Source organism: Agelaius tricolor, unplaced genomic scaffold, assembly GCF_023055355.1.
Source record: "Agelaius tricolor isolate 1412-34295 unplaced genomic scaffold, bAgeTri1.0.p SCAF_6, whole genome shotgun sequence".
NCBI classification, from domain to species: Eukaryota; Metazoa; Chordata; class Aves; order Passeriformes; family Icteridae; genus Agelaius; species Agelaius tricolor.
Window position 1 is genome coordinate 20257890 of NW_027269266.1, and position 17610 is coordinate 20275499.

The 17610-nt window shown below is 39.8% G+C and overlaps 1 protein-coding gene across 1 annotated transcript; it reads left to right on the forward strand.

The window, feature by feature from the left end:
* Window positions 1-840: 840 nt before the first annotated feature.
* On the forward strand, window positions 841-11366 carry STEAP1 (STEAP family member 1). Its single transcript, XM_071428959.1, has 5 exons — window positions 841-971; window positions 3954-4058; window positions 4854-5366; window positions 6792-6956; window positions 8518-11366. Exons 2-5 carry the CDS (start codon window positions 3966-3968, stop codon window positions 8773-8775), a joined length of 1029 nt encoding a protein of 342 aa, XP_071285060.1. The 5' UTR covers window positions 841-971; window positions 3954-3965; the 3' UTR covers window positions 8776-11366.
* The last annotated feature ends 6244 nt before the right edge of the window (window positions 11367-17610 follow it).

Genomic DNA, 17610 nt, shown 5'->3' on the forward strand with positions numbered 1-17610 from the left:
GATACAATGAGCTCTGCATGAAAACATTTCTGACACAAACTGGCCACGTGTTCTTCAACTTCAGGAAGTCACTAGATGTCAAAATATGCACTAAAGCAGATATTTCATAAGATAATGATCGTTCACACTACTGTGTGACTAAATTTTCAGGAGACAACTGCCTTTTCAAAATTGCCAACACAGGTTAAAAACCAACAAACAAACAAACAACAGCAAAAAACTTACAGGATCATGGTACTTTAAGAAAAAAAAATTAAAGTGAGGACTGCTCGTAGGCGAAGCAGGGATTAATAGGGCATTTTGTCAGGTTTAGGAGAGTGGCCCGTTTGGAGGAACCGGCTGGGAAGAGAGAACGGAATGAAAGGAGAGCAGAAGGGTTCCCGGGATCCGAAGGGCCTGGGGCCACTGGCGGGCCCGGAGCGTGCTGTGACCCGCAGCGCACCCCGTCCCAAGCGGCGGGGCTGCCGGCAGGGGTCCGGCCGGTGGAGGCCAGGGCCGCCCGGAGAGGGGGGGAGCGCACCTCGGTACCGGTACCACCTCCTCCACCTCCTCCACCATCTCCTCCCTGCGGCGGGGCGGGGAGGGAGCAGGTGAATGCGCCCTTTGTCCGGCCGAGGGCCCAGCAGACCCACGGCAGGGCGCTCTTTCGGCGGGGAGTCCCCTCCGGGAGGCCGCGCCGTCCCGCCGCCGCTGGGGCCGGGGCACGGCTCACACCGGCCGGGCGGAGGGGAGCGGGATGGGCGCGGAAGGCGGGGCCGGGAGGGGAGGTGGAGGCTGCGGCCGGTCTCCCCCGCCTCTCATCTCCTCAGAGTGCGGCAGGCGCTCCGCTGCCGACCCGAGGCCGCCTTCTCCTTCGAGCGACGCTGCCGGGCGCTGCCCGCCGCGGACGGAGCCGAGCCGGAGCCGCCGCTGCCGCCGGCCCCCGCGGCGGGACCTGCGGCGGGAAGGAGAGGCCGGGCTGCCGGGCCGAGGTGAGTGAGCCCGGGGGCGGACAGGGGCCGGCCGTGCCCGCAGCCCCGCCGCGGAGGTGTCCGTCCGTGTGCGCCCGCCCGGCCGGGCTGTGGCGCGTTCCGAACCGGGCCCCGCCCGCCACGCGGCCGGGCCGGGCCGGGCCGGGCTGGGCCGGGCGGGGAAGCCCCGGCGGGCTCGGGCTCCCTGGGGCGGAGTGCTCCGGGCTCGTTCTGGCCCAGGAGGAGCGCCGAGCGACGCTCTCCGGCTCCCAGCCTCTGGGCTTTCATTCAGTTTTCCACCGAGCTCAGCAGAATTTTTGAAGAGCGGGGAAAGTTCTGAGCTCGCGTGCCGAGTGCCTGCAGCGTCCTGCACCGTGCAGCCGGCACTTGGAAAGCGAGATGCTCATGCCCAGCAGTTTCATGCTGTAATTTTCCGATAGTGCCGAGAGAAGGGTGCAGGCACTGTCCCGCACCCCTTCCATCACCTCCTCGTTATTATCATAGCCTGTCTTTTTCACCCATTTTTCCTTTTTTCGTGAAACCAGCCCTGAAACCCCTTACTCAGAAAAACTTCCCAGTGACTTGGGATGATGTTTTCCCGGGGTGTCTGCACAGTGTGGATCCCTGATGGTTCAGCGTTACAATGAGCGTGCTGTCCCGGTACAAAATTCAGTACTCACAGCGCTGGAAACTTGGCTTTCTGCAGCGGGACGCCCTCCACCCTCGTTGACAGCTGCGTCCCAGAGCAGAAGGGATGTGCACTGAGGATGGACGTTGATATAACTGTTCCCTTTCATAACAGCCCTGGGTTAGATGCCTAACTCTGTCTCTTGCAGGACCCCTAATGTTTCTTCAGATGTATTTCAAAAAGACATATAATCTAGATGACTTCTCTCTAGTAATTTGTAAGGCACTGAGTAGTGAATTGTAGGTGCTCTTCTTTTGGGGTTTTCAAAGGCTATTACTGTGCTTTGTTACTGGGAAATAATTTCGTGTTAACTGGTATCAGAAGCCAAGTGGAATATGATGATATGACACTTGAGTTTCCTTGCATGCAGTCGTATGGCTGAAACCCATAGTTCCCTGGATGAGTACATGCATTCACACACTTTCTTTCTGTCTTGTTTTCTGCTGCATAAACCTTTAATGCTCTATTTAACATTGTATTAAATATTATATCCCAAAAAAGCCAATAAATCAGCTTTTAGGATTAGCAGCTGGCATTCTAGCTCATGGGTTGCTTTTGTTCACATCATGGCATCATTTATTTCATCCTCATCAATATAAACCTTTAACTGGAAACTAATCATGGACTCTTTGTTTCTAAATTTTCTGAATGAAGAGTGATAGGAGAATGAGAACTGGGTGAATCAGGCTTTTCCATATAGAGCTTCCCAAACTAAATTATGCTTTTGGACCTCTAAGACAGTGTGGTAGCCAGAAGGTAGGCCTGAAAGACCTTCACATTATAAGTTCCTTAAAAATAGATGTGGATTTCACTGTTAATTTGTTATTAGGCTTTTTACAGCTAAAGTTCCATTTGTAAACTGTTCTTTGAATTGTAACAGCTAGAAAATTTGTCTATTGAAACATGTAGAAGTAGAAATTCTAAAATCTGAAGCTTTGTGAACATGCACAATACCCCAAAACTTTTGATAAAATCACCAGGACTAGCCCTAGGAATAGGGGGGAAAAAACAGAAGTGTGCCTTTCTTGTGTGCAGGATATACAAAGGATAACCTTTTTCTACACCATTAGCTGGTGTAGGAATGGCTTAACAGCCTGACCTTCAGACAGAATTCTTGTTGACCCTCCTCTGTAACACTTGTCTGAAAGGTTATGCTCAAAGGGAGAGCTGACTATCAGGAGGGAAAAATCCAAAGAGAAATACTAAGGAAAAAGCACTTCCAAAGGAATACTTCAGCTTCAGCTGCCTGGTGGCCTGGCAGAGAGCAAACCCTCATAGCAGACAGTAAAAGACTGTAAGACTCATCCACTGAAGGAACCAGACACAGTAAAAGAAAAATGGTCAAAGTCTGATTTCTCCATATAATTTCCCAAAAGATTTATGCATATAAAAGAATCAGTTAGAACAACAGTTGAGTAATTCAGCTGTTCAGTAGAAAAGTACAGGGAAGAGCCACCTAGTAATTTTCTTAAAGGTTGTCACAGAAAGTCACCCTGTGGTATGGCACTCTGAGCTTCCAGTAGCATGGTGCCAGGGCCTCTCCTCCTGCAGTGTGCAACAGTGTGACACACACCTGGCAAGTCCTTGTTGCAAGGTCCTTGCAGGCCCTGTAGTTATTTTATGCTCTTCAAAATATTGTCTCTCCTGCTATCCTAGGATTTTCAGAAACATCTCTTTCTGTTTATCAATTCTCTTCCTTTTTTCTTCTTTTTCTGCCATCTGATTTTTTGTCATTCCTAATAGCTTAAAACCTTTTCTACTGCTACTTGTGGTGATGAGTATTGCCAAAATACCTGGAAACAGCATGAGGAAAGCTACAGTTTCATGACAATCTTGAAGGGAGAATACACCTCTAAAGCCCCAGAGAGACTGTCAGGTCGACCAATCCTAAACCCTAAAATATATTAGAAACCACATCTCCATGGGCTTCTTGCACCAGAAAGTCTCATGAACTTAAAATCTTCACAACATTTTACATGCTTTTTATGCAAGCTGTTTCAAACTAATTTGTGGTCATTTAAAAACTTGAATTAATGCATTAATTCCACTGGTGACATGGATATTAGGCTTAAATATTATTTTTCATTAGTAATTTTGTTCTGTTGATTTATGCTCTCTTTTATTCTCTGTTTTGCCCAGAAAATAAGCTGAGCTTTTTCCATTCTCAGAGGACAGACTTTCCTTTCCCTAGTTGACTGTGCCTTTTCCAGCAAATGTGTGGAGGACAAGGAAGAAAACAATTTGAGCGAAAATAGGCCGCAAAGTTCCAGTATGGCGTTTCAAAACCTGTTTTACATCCTGTATTTGTTTTGCAGGGAGTTTCCACAATGGAGAAGAGGGAAGGTGGTCATGGTGCAATTGATCAGAATGCAGGTCAGAACATCATGCCAAGAAGAAGTACAGGAAATCTTAACTATTTGGTAATGTTTCTGTAAAAAAGCAGCTCATATGTCACATAGAATATTGCAGTCCTTGATTCAATTTTGTCCAGCGACAGTGTTACCATCACACTGGCATATCACGAATATTTCTGAAATGTTGTCACAATATTGATGTGAAGAGATAAAAAGATAGAGAACATCTCATTCAATTTAATCACAGTCCATGATAAAAAATAAACAAAGCTTGAGGCAGCTAAAAACTACATGAGAGTAGCTGCTAATTGTATCTTATCAGATGAGCAAAACTCCATAGAAATAATTTGGGATTTTTACACAGGAATATAAAATTTATCTTTGGGGGAATCTTCATGATAGCAACATTGCACTCAGGAAGTTTTCCACTTCACACAAAAAAAGATCCAGAGAAAAAAATCCTTTAATCCTTCCTTGTTCATGGTATTTGGGCTACATCATTAAGTCTATAGCTGAAAAGTGAAATTTATAACTTATATTATAAGAAGTTGAAATGATGCTTCACGTAATGTAATCCTTCCTTCCTTGCAGTATCGTTATCTTCCTGGAATGCAAATCTATTTTAAAATCACTGCAGATAATGAAGAATGGGAAATCTACGCTACAAGTGCTTTACTTAAAGTGCTGACTATGCTGTTTGAAATATTATGTTTCCAAGTTACCTTGTCTTTAACAGTGCATATGTTTTGTATATGGTTCCACTGCAGTAAGTTGTAAAAGTCATGATGGCAAATACTGTCATTACAGAAGTTTCTTATCTTCTCTTGAACTCACTTTGTATTTCTGTTCTGTCCCTTCCAGAATGTGGATATGCAGGTTGCCAATCCAGCAGAAGCAGCTGCACTTTTTGATTTACATCAAGCACACCATTTTGGTGAGTTTGAACACTCTTCAGAACGGCACTGCAAGCAGGATCTGTTCCCTAAGTGGCACTTGCCAATGAAGATAGCATCTGTGATCTCATTATTAACATTTATTTACACTTCCATGAGAGATGTCATATATCCTTTTATAACCAAAAAGGAAAACGTTTTCTATAAAATTCCAATCCTTGTAATAAACAAAGTTTTACCAGTGACTTCGATTACCCTTTTAGCACTAGTGTATTTACCAGGAATATTAGCTGCTAGTTTCCAGCTGTACTTTGGCACCAAGTATAAAAGGTTTCCCCAGTGGCTGGATAGATGGATGTTATCAAGGAAACAATTTGGACTTCTCAGTTTCTTCTTTGCTACATTACACGCCTGCTATAGCCTGTGCTATCCAATGAGAAGATCATACAGATACAAGCTGCTGAACTGGGCATTCCAGCAGGTACGATGGGCACATGAACACCAACCCTTCTGTATTCAGAAAATCCTTGCAAATCTGGATGGGGGAAAGTCATTTTCATTGCCTTTGTTTGATTTTCAAGTACATTCACAGAGAGCACTGTTCAGGGATGGAGCAGGACCTAGTTGCCAAAGCATATAATATAGTCAAGAGTCATCACAGCTGTGCCAATATATATTGAATAAGTAATTTTCTTAATTTGGGATTTTTTTTTCCCATCTATAAAATGCAAAATTGTATCTCACAGGAACATTTAAGTCTTTGGCACACTACTAGTTTAGTGTAGATTTCTTCTCTGGACCACTGAAATCTAGAAACAAAAACTGAGCACTGAACACAACATTTTTAGACACCTTTGCCACAGTGAAGGAGGGCTGAGCTAAATCACAGTAATCTGTATTTGCACAAACTAAATTTGTGAATACTGATGGCTCACATTTGGGCTGATACACAGTACCTTATTTAAAGATAGGATTTCAATGATGCTTCTGATTCATGGTCAATAATTGGCTTGCAAAGTTCTCCAATATCCTCTGTAATCAGAGAGTTCCTAATACTCACCCATTTCCCTGGTGCCATAAGTAATGCAGTATTAGGAATATTCCAATATAAGGTATAGACTCCAAATTTATGGGTTTTTTACCCCTAAAGTCTTTATTATTAAAAATAATTAAAAGCATAATATGATGATGTCAATAGATTCTTAAGGTTTTTGTAAACAGTCAAATTATCTGTTGAAAACTCTGAAATCAGCCTTACTGGTAATCTGATGTGAATGGATTGCTAGAAATTTCCTTGAGATTCCAGTCAAGATGCAGAAATTACCATATTTGGGGCATATTGTGCCATGGTGATCACTAGCAGGATCAAAGTGCTGTTGCAAGTAGTTGTAGTAAGAGAAGCTTTGACATCAGTTTATTAAAATCACAAATGTAACAAGTTGTGTTTTTAAAAAAAAAACAGAGCTAAACAACTACCATGGCAGGATATTTTTATTAAGAAGGCCTGCTGAATTACCTCCCTGAAGTAGAGCTGTTAATATATTTCCTGTTGTTATAATCTCCTTGATATGGTATTTAGCCATAGGTGGGGTTTTTTTCTTGTCAAAACCAAGATTTATCCTTGCTGTGAAGGCAGATTAAGAGGCCTCAGAATCAGGCTCTCCTGGGCCAAGACACTGATTAAGTCTAAATGCTTCTCTCTAAAAGCTCACCTTTGCTCTGGATATACCAGTGAAGGCTTTGTCATCAGAAGTAAACAGCAGTTATATTCAAAGACATTCAAACAAACCAAAATACTGTTTTTCTTTGCTTATTTCATTAATATTATGGTGAAAACAGTAAAATTATATTTAACACAAACAGCTAAGTGTGCCAATCTGTAATTTTTACGGTGTTCTTTTGGCAGGTCAAACAAAAAAAAGAAAATGCCTGGATTGAACATGATGTTTGGAGAATGGAGATTTATGTGTCTCTAGGAATTCTGGGACTTGCTTTGCTGGCCCTGTTGGCAATAACATCAATTCCATCTGTCAGTCTCTCTTTGACCTGGAGAGAGTTCCACTACATTCAGGTGTGGATGAATAAATATCATTACTTTGTTGTTAGTCCCATTGTAGAATGTTGTTAGTCCCATTTGTAGAACTGTGTGTTATCAGCTAAGGCCATTAGGAGTTAGAAATATCAAACACAAAGTTAGTGAAACCAGTGGAAAGGTTTGTTCCATACTCTTTGTTAACTGGTTTGTGAGAAATGTTCTTTCCATTACTCTTTTGTCAGAACAGGCTCTTGTGTTCAGTGTATAAAATGGAAAGAAAAGACAACTCCATACTACTTTTTTTTCTCCTCCTGACTTTGTGACCAGCAGCAGTTGTCCCTTTGAGACCTTTTCTTAGTTCTGGCGCTGAAGTCATCTTCCAGGTATCTTATCTCTCCAGAACGTCCCATGTTCTGCTGAATTTGGAGTAGGTGGCATTGAATCAGTCAGTGCTGTTTCCATATAGCACACACAGGTTATTCTGAAAGACACATCTTAGAACAGATGCTGAATAATCAAATCCAGCCAGTCTCGAGTTTGCTACAGCTGTGCTTGTTTCCTTAACCCGGGCATTTGTGTTGTTCTTGATTTTCTTGTGTCATATGCAGTAATAATCAGGGTGGTTCTGCTGACATCAGTATGGTCACACTAGACTTAAGTCTACAGAGTACCTGGCATTTGAAATTTTGATTTATATTTTAAAAGCAGATCTGAAGTGTATAATCACCAATTACTGATTTGATACTTCTGCCCACTCTATGAAGTCCATAATTTGTAAGTATATAGAGAATATAGAAAAGTCAGGAGGAAGTCTCCAAATGCATGACTGCTTTCACTATTGAAAGACTGTGGTGAAGAAACCCAGATGAGTAATACTTCTGTGTTGGACTTACTTTATAAACAAATAATTTTATTACCTAAAAATCATGTTCTGTAGCAGAACAGCAGTTGGAAGCTGTAGCATTAAGCAGTTGGAAATACAGTGTTTGACTTCATTGATGAGTACAAGATTATTAAGTGACAAGATTACTAGTTAAAATTACTAGTAAATTTTCTTTACTCCTGAATTTTGTAAACAAGCTAAGCCAAATTTACCACTGTAAGTGAAATGAAAGACTTGAGTTTCCTGTAGTTTTGCAGGGCTTTTGCCATAGTACTAGACTTACTCAAGTTTGTGATTTTAATTTAGCTTAACATTTTTCTTTGCAAGCATTCAGTTAATCCCTTAATATATCTGGTTTTGAACTCATAATGATTTTTCATGGAATTAAAGTAATTTATTATACAGATGTAAATTGAGATATTCAGGATTGAGCATGTTTCAGGAATAACCTGCAATCTCTTCTGTATTTTAGCTAAGTATCGTAGCATTACTTGAAAAATGTGCCTCTTCCATTTTCTTTTACACGGGCATAAAGGAGTACAGTTGGAGTCTTGACTTACAGTTGTTACCTTTTAGTTTAAAGCCAATGGTTACTTTTCTTTGACTTGATCATGTTGGTCAAGGCCCATCCAGATTTCTGTATTTGCTTAACAGAGTACTTTTTTTGCCAAGTTGGAAAAAATAAATAGCTTGCTATTTTCTTTCTCTTTTCAGAGCAAGATGGGATATTTAGCCCTGCTGCTATGCACTGTTCATGCACTGGTGTTTGCTTGGAATAAGTGGGTTGATGCTAACCAATTCATCTGGTATACGCCACCTTCATTTATGGTTGCAGTTTTTCTTCCTATTGTTGTTCTGCTCTGTAAATGCATACTGCTCCTCCCATGTTTTAGGAAGAGGATAAGAAAAATCAGAAATGGTTGGGAAGCAAAGACACAAGCCAATCAAACCAGCATAACTTCCAGACTGTAGATCAGATATGGACATTTCCTGTCTATGTATCTAAATATGCTCAAAGCTATGAAATTTTCACTCATGAGCTCTGTTTTCACGTTTGCTATAGATGTTTCTTTCTCAGTTTTTTTTTGGACTTCAGGAGTATGAGATACTTGATGCAATTTTGTCATTTTCAAAGACAGAAAACAAAAAACTCTATTTTACACTTTAATCTATTCAGTGTTTTGGTATTTGATGATTTCTTTCTTCTGACTCACTGCTTTTCAAATCCAAGTGTTTCATTGTCTCAGTCCCAGTTCTTTTGTATGCAAAAGCAAACATAAATTGTTTCTCCAGATGACCACAGAAAGTAAAAAAATGATTACACCATAGAGCCCAGGAATGCTTTCTGCTTCACACAGCCATGTGTGTACCTTCATTAAATCTCAAAATTATAATGGGACAAAAACTGGAGTATTTGTCATCCCATTGCCTCTTAGCACCAGCAGCCTGTGTTTCATTCTGCTGAGTGGGGACCTTGGCATATGAGCCAGACAGAAACTGTGTATTCCTGCCAGGTCTTGAACATACACAACTGAGCAAGCAGAATTACAGGGATCTTTACAAGGTAAATATCTCCTGAGGCTTGGGCACAGTCTAAAAAAAGAGGTTTTAGACTCAGATTTCCATCTTATCCAGGACTAGGCGTGTCTCTGTTTACTTGAAACGATAAAACATTTCCCATTTTTTATTCCATGAACACATTCTTTTGTTTCTGATGCTGGAAATTTTCCATGCTTTTGACCTAAGCCTGCAGCCCTTGCCATGTGCTAAACTTTTTTTGCACAAATTATTCCAGTGGGATAAATCCATCAGATAAATGTGTTTTTTTGTTTACTCTAGGGCCAACACAATTGTGTGACTGGAAGAAAAACATTAAAAATAGGCATTTAAATCTTGCCAATGATTTAGTGAGATTGTCATGTTAAATGGTTTCCAACTGCATTTGTCTTTACAGAAATTTTCCTAATAACTTTAATAAGCTCATTAAATCCTACTTTCCTTACATTGCATAGGTCTAGCTGAAAGTTTTAAATGAATAATTCATTTGTTAGTATCTGTTTTGAAATATGTTATTCAGTAGTAAATATTTCCACTCGAATCAGGAACATTTCTGCCTGTCTGCCTGCAGGAGTTGACTAGGACATGGACTGTTGATGCCACCTATTGCTGGAATCCTCTGAATGAGAACTGTAATTGGTAATGGCTCTGCTATTAAAACAAACAGGAAAACAACATATGCCTAAAAAAAATGTTATACACGGTGCTAATGAATCTGTTGTCTCTTTCTGGACTTTCACATGGAGCATAAATAACAGACAAATTAAATAGCTACAGGGATATTACATTTTGTATTTTCCGGGTTGTTACCATTCAATTATTGCAACTTAAGAGTTGGCCTTTTTAAATTTGCATGTAATGTAATACTGTGAAAGTAACTGGGGACATGGTGACCTATGTAATATAAATTGAAATCTGTGGCATTATGTATCAAACCAGTAATGCATGACAGAGGCCAAAACCCTACAATACAGGAAGCTGGACTGCAGTGTTAATCTAAGTTTCTGACAGAGTAGGAAAAATATGGTGCTCAATGCATTTGCATTTATATTTCTATAAATGAAATAAAACTTTAATAAGCTATATGCACTTGTTACACAAGGTAGTCCAAGACAGCATAACTTCATTCATTTCAACTAGTTAATATGGTTTGAATTGATAACATAAATTAGAGGGGCAAACCAATTTCAAGATCATCACATGCTATCCAAACTGACCTTTTAAGCTCATCATTTAGCAGGGGACATTAAGCACACTTACTTCAGACTTTTCTCTAGCATTGCCCAGAGGGAAACCCAAAAGTGTCTTCTACGACATGAAATTTACATAGTCTACAAAAGCTGTTCCAGAAATCACACATGACATACAAACATTGAAGTGTGTTTTTCCCTACTGATTGTTTCAAGTAGAAGCCAGGTTTTCTGTGTCACATCTAGACATTTTTCTAGAAACTACCATTGAATGCTTATAGCCAGTACTTGAGACTTCATAGTGAGTCTCTTCTCTGCTTTCTAAGTCTTTAGTAAACTACATCTTAATAACTCACTTCCCAGTCTGCAGGCTGCTCAGGGAAGTGGTTGACTCACTATCCCTGGAGGTATTTAAAAGACATGTAGATGTGGTGCTTAGGGACATGTTCTCATAGTAGGCTTGGCAGTGTTAGATTTATGGTTGGACTCAATGTAAATTATTCTATGATTTGCTTTTAAGGCATTCAGATACAACAGTGAGGAAGATCTACACAGGGCTAAGAAGAAAATGCTGTTGACAGTATTTAATTTCTCAGTTTGTGGCAGACACGGTTTAGTTCAATACTGGTGAATCTACATTCATATGTACCTTTTAATTTATGTTTATGTACTTGTTTCAAATTCAGTGTATTAATAGGCCTATATACTATTACAATACATTAACTGAATGTGTGTGCACATTTCAGGCACTTATTTGTATAACACTAATTAGTTTTATAAAACTGTATATCATTAAATGCTTCAATGTATGCTTTATCTGCTGTTGTGTCATATACATCCAGGGTAAAAGGGTAAAAAGGCACAGTACACTCTAGAAGAGCTGCTGATAGAAAGTCAAGGGAAACCATTTCCTCCATGCTAGTGAAGAGCCTTGAGCCTCCAAAGAAAAGAAAACAAAGATGCAAAAAGCAAAATGGACACTTTCCTAGTGTAATGAAATTGCATTTTTCCTGACAGTACCTTTAACTGTATATTCTAGCATTCCGAGATTTTTGAAAAGGAAGAGAAAGCTTTGGAGGGAGACCCAAGATCTCTGGAAATGCTGATCAAAGAACAATAAAAGTTCAAGAATAGCAAGGGCATTGAGGCATTGAGGAAAGGCATGTATGGGCACACTTTTGTGTAAGAATCTATCATTCTAGTGGCAGTGGCATTAAAATGTGTCTCTAAGGCCTGCAAAGTACTTTTTTCTATTGTTACATGTCTCCAAGGTATTTGAGAGACATATTCCTTAATGGGGCCTAAGGAATTTTATGCCAAATTCATTTGGAGAGATCATATCCAGAATACTCTTCCCAATAAGTGACAGAACTAACCATTGTTCAGGAGGCTAGAGCCAGGGCTGTGTTGGCTATTGTGAAATGCAAATTCCTGTTGACAGCAGCATTTACTGTAAGCAATCCCTCCCTTTGGCCACTCTTCTCTGCTCTGTCATTGCTGCAAGCTGTTAAAGATGTGAAGTTCATCAGAGTAGGGCATTGGATCCAGTTGAAAAGTAAAGCAGAGAGAAGAATGATTCAGCCAGATCCATTCATGGGTCTGATTCACCTGACAGTCAGCATCCTACATATGTCAGTAGGAAGGACTCAAAGAGGAATGGTGTAAACAGGCAGCTTAACTTAAACCGGCCCTAAATGAAAAGTTCCAAGTGCTCCTAAAAGTTAAAACTTGCATTATTTCATCCTATTTCAGTGGATATTCAAGAATATTCCCTTGCTTCACTTTTTTTGTCATGTTCTTAGTTTTCCATGAATCAGTGGGCAAAAATGTGCTCTAGAAATTGTCATCAAAAGCCATATAAAACTAACTGGTGTCTACGTGACTGTGGGCTTTGTGGTTTCATTTGTAGAGATGGTGATCTCACATCTCCCCTTTTCTCCTACATCCAGACTTTCTAGTCCCTTAACAACACAAAATGTTATGCTAACCATTTTTGAAATTCAAACTAATTTCTTTTAAACTGATTTTCTTTAAATACCATTAAAGAAATAAATTAAAAAACCAAAACAAAAAGACCAATTTTTGGAAACACACTGAAACCACCCCTGAAGAATGTAATCTGCTGTTGTTGCTGTAAGTGTCTGGCAATGGCTGATCATTGCCACTGATGTTTTCTCAGTAATGCCAGGATTTCTTGATCCCATGAGCATATTCTGTTGCTGATCGCAAAATTACTTCTTATTATTTCTCTTATTCAAACAAGTCTCATTAAATTCAGTTGCCTCAGAGTTCAATTTTTGCATCATTCTTTGAACTTTTCTGTAGATTGAATTTAACACTTTGAATGGATGAAGTGAGGCTAATTTATTAAGTAGGCATAATAAGTTTTCAGAGATTTTCAGCTGAAAATACATAAAACCAATCCATGAACTAAACTCTTCAAACATAAAAAAGACCACAGCTACTTTCAATAAAGATGATACAACAGAAGTTTGAGCTGTTTCATATTTTTTGTTTCTTTTTTATGTATATTTCATCTTCATAGCATGGAAGTACATTGCTGAGATAAATATGCTATATCTTTGACTTGGTTAAAGATGTGTAGTCACTGTGGGACTTGCAGAATACTAATATTACTACTGATAGAAGTATTTGGTCCTTAAATGTCTTTTTTTTTTTGGGCTCACTACTAAAAAAGAAGCAAGGCAAATGTGAGGATTTTTTAACTGGATGGTCAAATTTGTAGTTTGCAGTCATATGTAGTCTTTATATATGTGCTTACAATTTATTGTTGAATGTACTCTACTGAAAAGATTTTTCCACATGAATATCTCCATTACTTGGCATGCTGAGAAGGGTCTTATTGCTGGACTTAAAGGAATGGCCATATAACCCACCTCTAATTATTTCTCTGCTTTATTTTTTCAGTCCTGTGACTCATATATAAAACTGCCTGTACCTGTGCATGTACCAGAATAACTTCTGAACAGTGTATCTCATTCATTCAAAAATATTCTAACAGGAAATCCTTAAAAAGAAAATAAACAAGAAGCTGGAACTGGGAAAAAAACCAAGCCACTTTCAAAGCTCCTAAAGTATCTCTGCAACTTTAGTTTAGACATCTAACAATTGTTAGATGTCACCCATAATTAAAATAATAATTTCCCCCTTCTAATTAAAATCATAATTTCCCCCTTCTAATTAAAATCATAATTTCCCCCTTCTAATTTCCAATAGACTTTGTACATCTTTATTTATTCACATCATTTTTTCACATCTTTATTTATTCCCTGATAATTAATGACAAACCAAAGTGTATTCTGGGACTATGAAGCTGTGCAAGGAGGCATCAACATGGAATCAGAAGAAACAGGACAACTGGCAATCTGTGAAAAAGAGGAAAGGAGACATTGCAAGCACTCAGATTTTCTTATGAAAGAGTAAAAGAGCCCAGTGGATGTTAAAGGGTAAAAATAAGTAGGTGGAGGATACTGAATAAGATCAATGAACATCATCAAGTTAGTAGGGAATAGAAACCCTTAGCAAGAGAGATGGGTAAAATGGAGGACAACTGAATGACTGGTGGGACAGTCTGAAAACTCTGAAGTGAATCCTTGAAACAGAGGGAATGGAAGCATTGGTTATCCACATGGAGCTGGCGAATGGAATGAATAAATACAAAGAGCCCATGTTTGTGTGGAGTTTTACCTGCACAACCTATTAAGTTGCAAACATTTCTCCAACCCTGAAATACCATTTCAGGCATTTCTGGGGAAATCTGTTCAAAATCTACTGATACAGATGAACATGAGTGAGGTTTTAAGTGGTTCAGTGACATACTGCTTCTGAAGTTTGGGAAACGAGTCATAGATGTTGCTCCATTTTTCATAATGACCTTTATATAAACTGAGTTATTTTCAAATAACAGCAGACTTAGCTGTTTTATTTCCTGCTAAAGTATACATCATGTGCTAAACAAAGGAAAACTCTTATGTAAAACACAATGAAACTAAAGCACTCTTAAACCTTACTTATGCAAAATAAGGAACCAACTGAAACCAGATTGCGATGGTGCATTACTCTAAATTCAGAAAATTCCTACGAACTTTAGTTTTAGCCTTGTGCTGATATCACTATTCTACTTCAAATATTAAATCATCATCATTTGGTTGTTGCAGAGACAAAATTGCCAATTAAATAAATGGGACTTTTACTCAGTTATTTAGAGCAAGATTTGTCCCCTACAGTCACAGAAATACTTAATGTCTTCACTGTCTTGGATGCAATTACCAATAACTTGTTGACCTCCTCCAGTGTTTGGGATGGACTCTATCCTGCCAGGTACTTTCCATCAAGGCAGCCTTATCAAGGGAAGAGCAATAAAATTTGTTACCGTTTTTTATTATCAACCTGGCCTGAAACACTCCATATCCCAATACAGCAGCTGAGCCATGCAATCTCACAAAGTTTTATTCAGCCCTGTTTAACATCCTTACTCAGTTATTCCTAAGCACCTCTGCCCTGATTACAGAGAAGGGGCTTGGTGGCCTTGCCCAGCTGTTTATTCTATACCACAAACATCATCCATTGCTGGGAGCTGGTTTCAGCAGGAAAAGCTGGGGTGCAGGAACAGGGAGCGCATCTGGCTTGCCACAGTGGAGGGGCTGTCACCATTAACCCTGCTGACCTGGTCCCTCTGCCACCCACCAGACTTTCCTTCCTGTTTTCTCCAGAACAAAACCATGGACCCGTGGTGCTGACAGGACAGCTATGAGGTGCAAATGAGCCAGGGGGCCAGGCAGCATGAAATCAGAAGTATTTGAAATCAGAGCTGTGTCTGCCATCTTGGGGTTTGTTCCTGGTGGTAAATACCCTTTTGTGGGTAAAAACATCTTCTCTTTTGCATACTTTTACTATTAATAACAACTGCTGGTTTTATTTTGTGTGTCTTATATCATTGTTTTGCTCTTTTAGTAAATTGCTATTTTAATCCATAGTCTGTGCTTCATTGTCCCTCCCTTACCAGAAGGGGCAGGGGAAAGGGAGTGGCATATCTGGAGCGTAGTTCCCTACTGGTGTCAAAACCAGTACAACATCCCTGGAAACTCTTCCATAATTGAGTTATTACACCTTTTTGACACCAAGATGCTTAAAATGTAACGGAAAATTGGTGGTGGGGAATGCCAATGGTGAGGAAGAGAAAATGAAGTACATAGGGTAGGTAGGAATGAGATACACTAGAATGAGGTGAGGATGAATGAGTGAAGCAGGGGGAAACTGTGAATCTACAGAAAGTTTGGGAGATGGAAGTGGGGTATAATTTAATTTTAATTGAATACCCCCTTCTATTCTATTCTATTCTATTCTATTCTATTCTATTCTATTCTATTCTATCCTATTCCAACCTTATCCTCCTTGATGCCACCCTTTCCCCACCTTTGATCCCTCCCTAAACATCCCACAGTAACCCTTGCACATTCTTACAATCCCCCTAAAACAGCCAATAATAATTTTCAGATAATTCTTTTTCTCTTGCAAGTCCCACTTCTCTTAAAAAACACCCTTTTCAGTTCACATTAAATTCAGGGGAAACAGTTTCTCTGTTTGATGACCTGGCAGGTTTCACCCCAGCGACAATGTTCTGGTCATTCCCCTTGGATAGTCTTGTCAGTAGGCAATTTGGCTTCATCTTTATTGATCAGCTTGCTGAGCTTCCTTTGCCTGTTACTGCTCCTCTGACCCTCGCTGGGTCTTGTTTTTGCCACAATTAGGCTTTGATAATTTAACCCAGCAACACAGAGAAGCACTTCTCACATGAGCAGAGTGTGTGGAGCAGCTGCATGAAAGGAAGAGACTAAAAAGGTGGGAGCTCTTCAAATGAGAGGGGAGAAGGTGGAAGGGGATTAAATAAAGATTCACAAAATATTAAAAACAGTGGACAAGATAAGCACAGAGCTATTTTTAACCAAATCTACCTTACCAGGAATAGAAAGGATTCAATAAAAATAGTAGGAAATCAGTTTGCAACCGATTAAGAATGTGCTGCTTCTTGCAGTGAACAAATTCTGGATCTTGCTGCCACAGAGGGCTGTGGAGGCAAACAGAATCAGCAGGTTCAAAAGGAGGTTAGACAAACCCAGAAACAACAGCCCCTAAAGCAACACCAAAAGGGCTTTGTAGGTATGTACCCTATGACATCACTAGGGTAAATATGGATTTGGGAGGAGAGTACAAAATATAATGGCCAAGATTGCATACTCTCCTTAAACAGCATTTTGTTTTGCTGCTCTTGAACATGTATTAGTCGGTTAGATAGGCTATTGGTCTGACCAAGTATGGTTTGTTATGCTCCCTTATATCAAGAGTAAATCACTAAGACTAATACATTCCTGTAAGTTTGGTGGCTGGAAAACAAATATGTTAGGAATGACAATTTAAATTCTAAAGAAAAAGCTATTGCCTTGATAGTGGAAAATAGCTTAGCTCTTAGGATCTGTCGCAACTTGTTGATCTCACTTTTCATATCTGTGGAATTAACTACATAATTCTTCACTGGACTGGGAACTCAATTAGTATTTCATTGCTCTATAAACATACAGATTTTCCTTTTACAGTGCTAACTTACTACTGAATTATGGTTTCATTTTTGTTTGTCAGGGAATATTGTACAGCCAGCATGATCCCATTCATGTTCACAATCAATGAACTGAAGAACTAATATATGACCAGGTACATATAATAATGATATTACATTATTATTAATTTTAGTATTAATTAGTCCATTAGTATTAAGTATTTTTACGTTTTTACCACCATAATGATACATAATATGCAGTGTAGTATCTCACCAGTACAGACTGGGGGCTGAAATGTTGGAAAGGATCTCTGAGGAGAAGGATCCAGGGGTCCTAGTGGACACCAAACTGTCCATGAGCCAGCAGTGCCCTTGTGACCTTGAAGGCCAATGGTATCCTGAGGTGCATTAGGAAGAGAATTGCCAGCAGGTCAAGGGGGGTGATCCTGCCCCTCTACTCACCCCTGGTGAGGCCACATCTGGAGT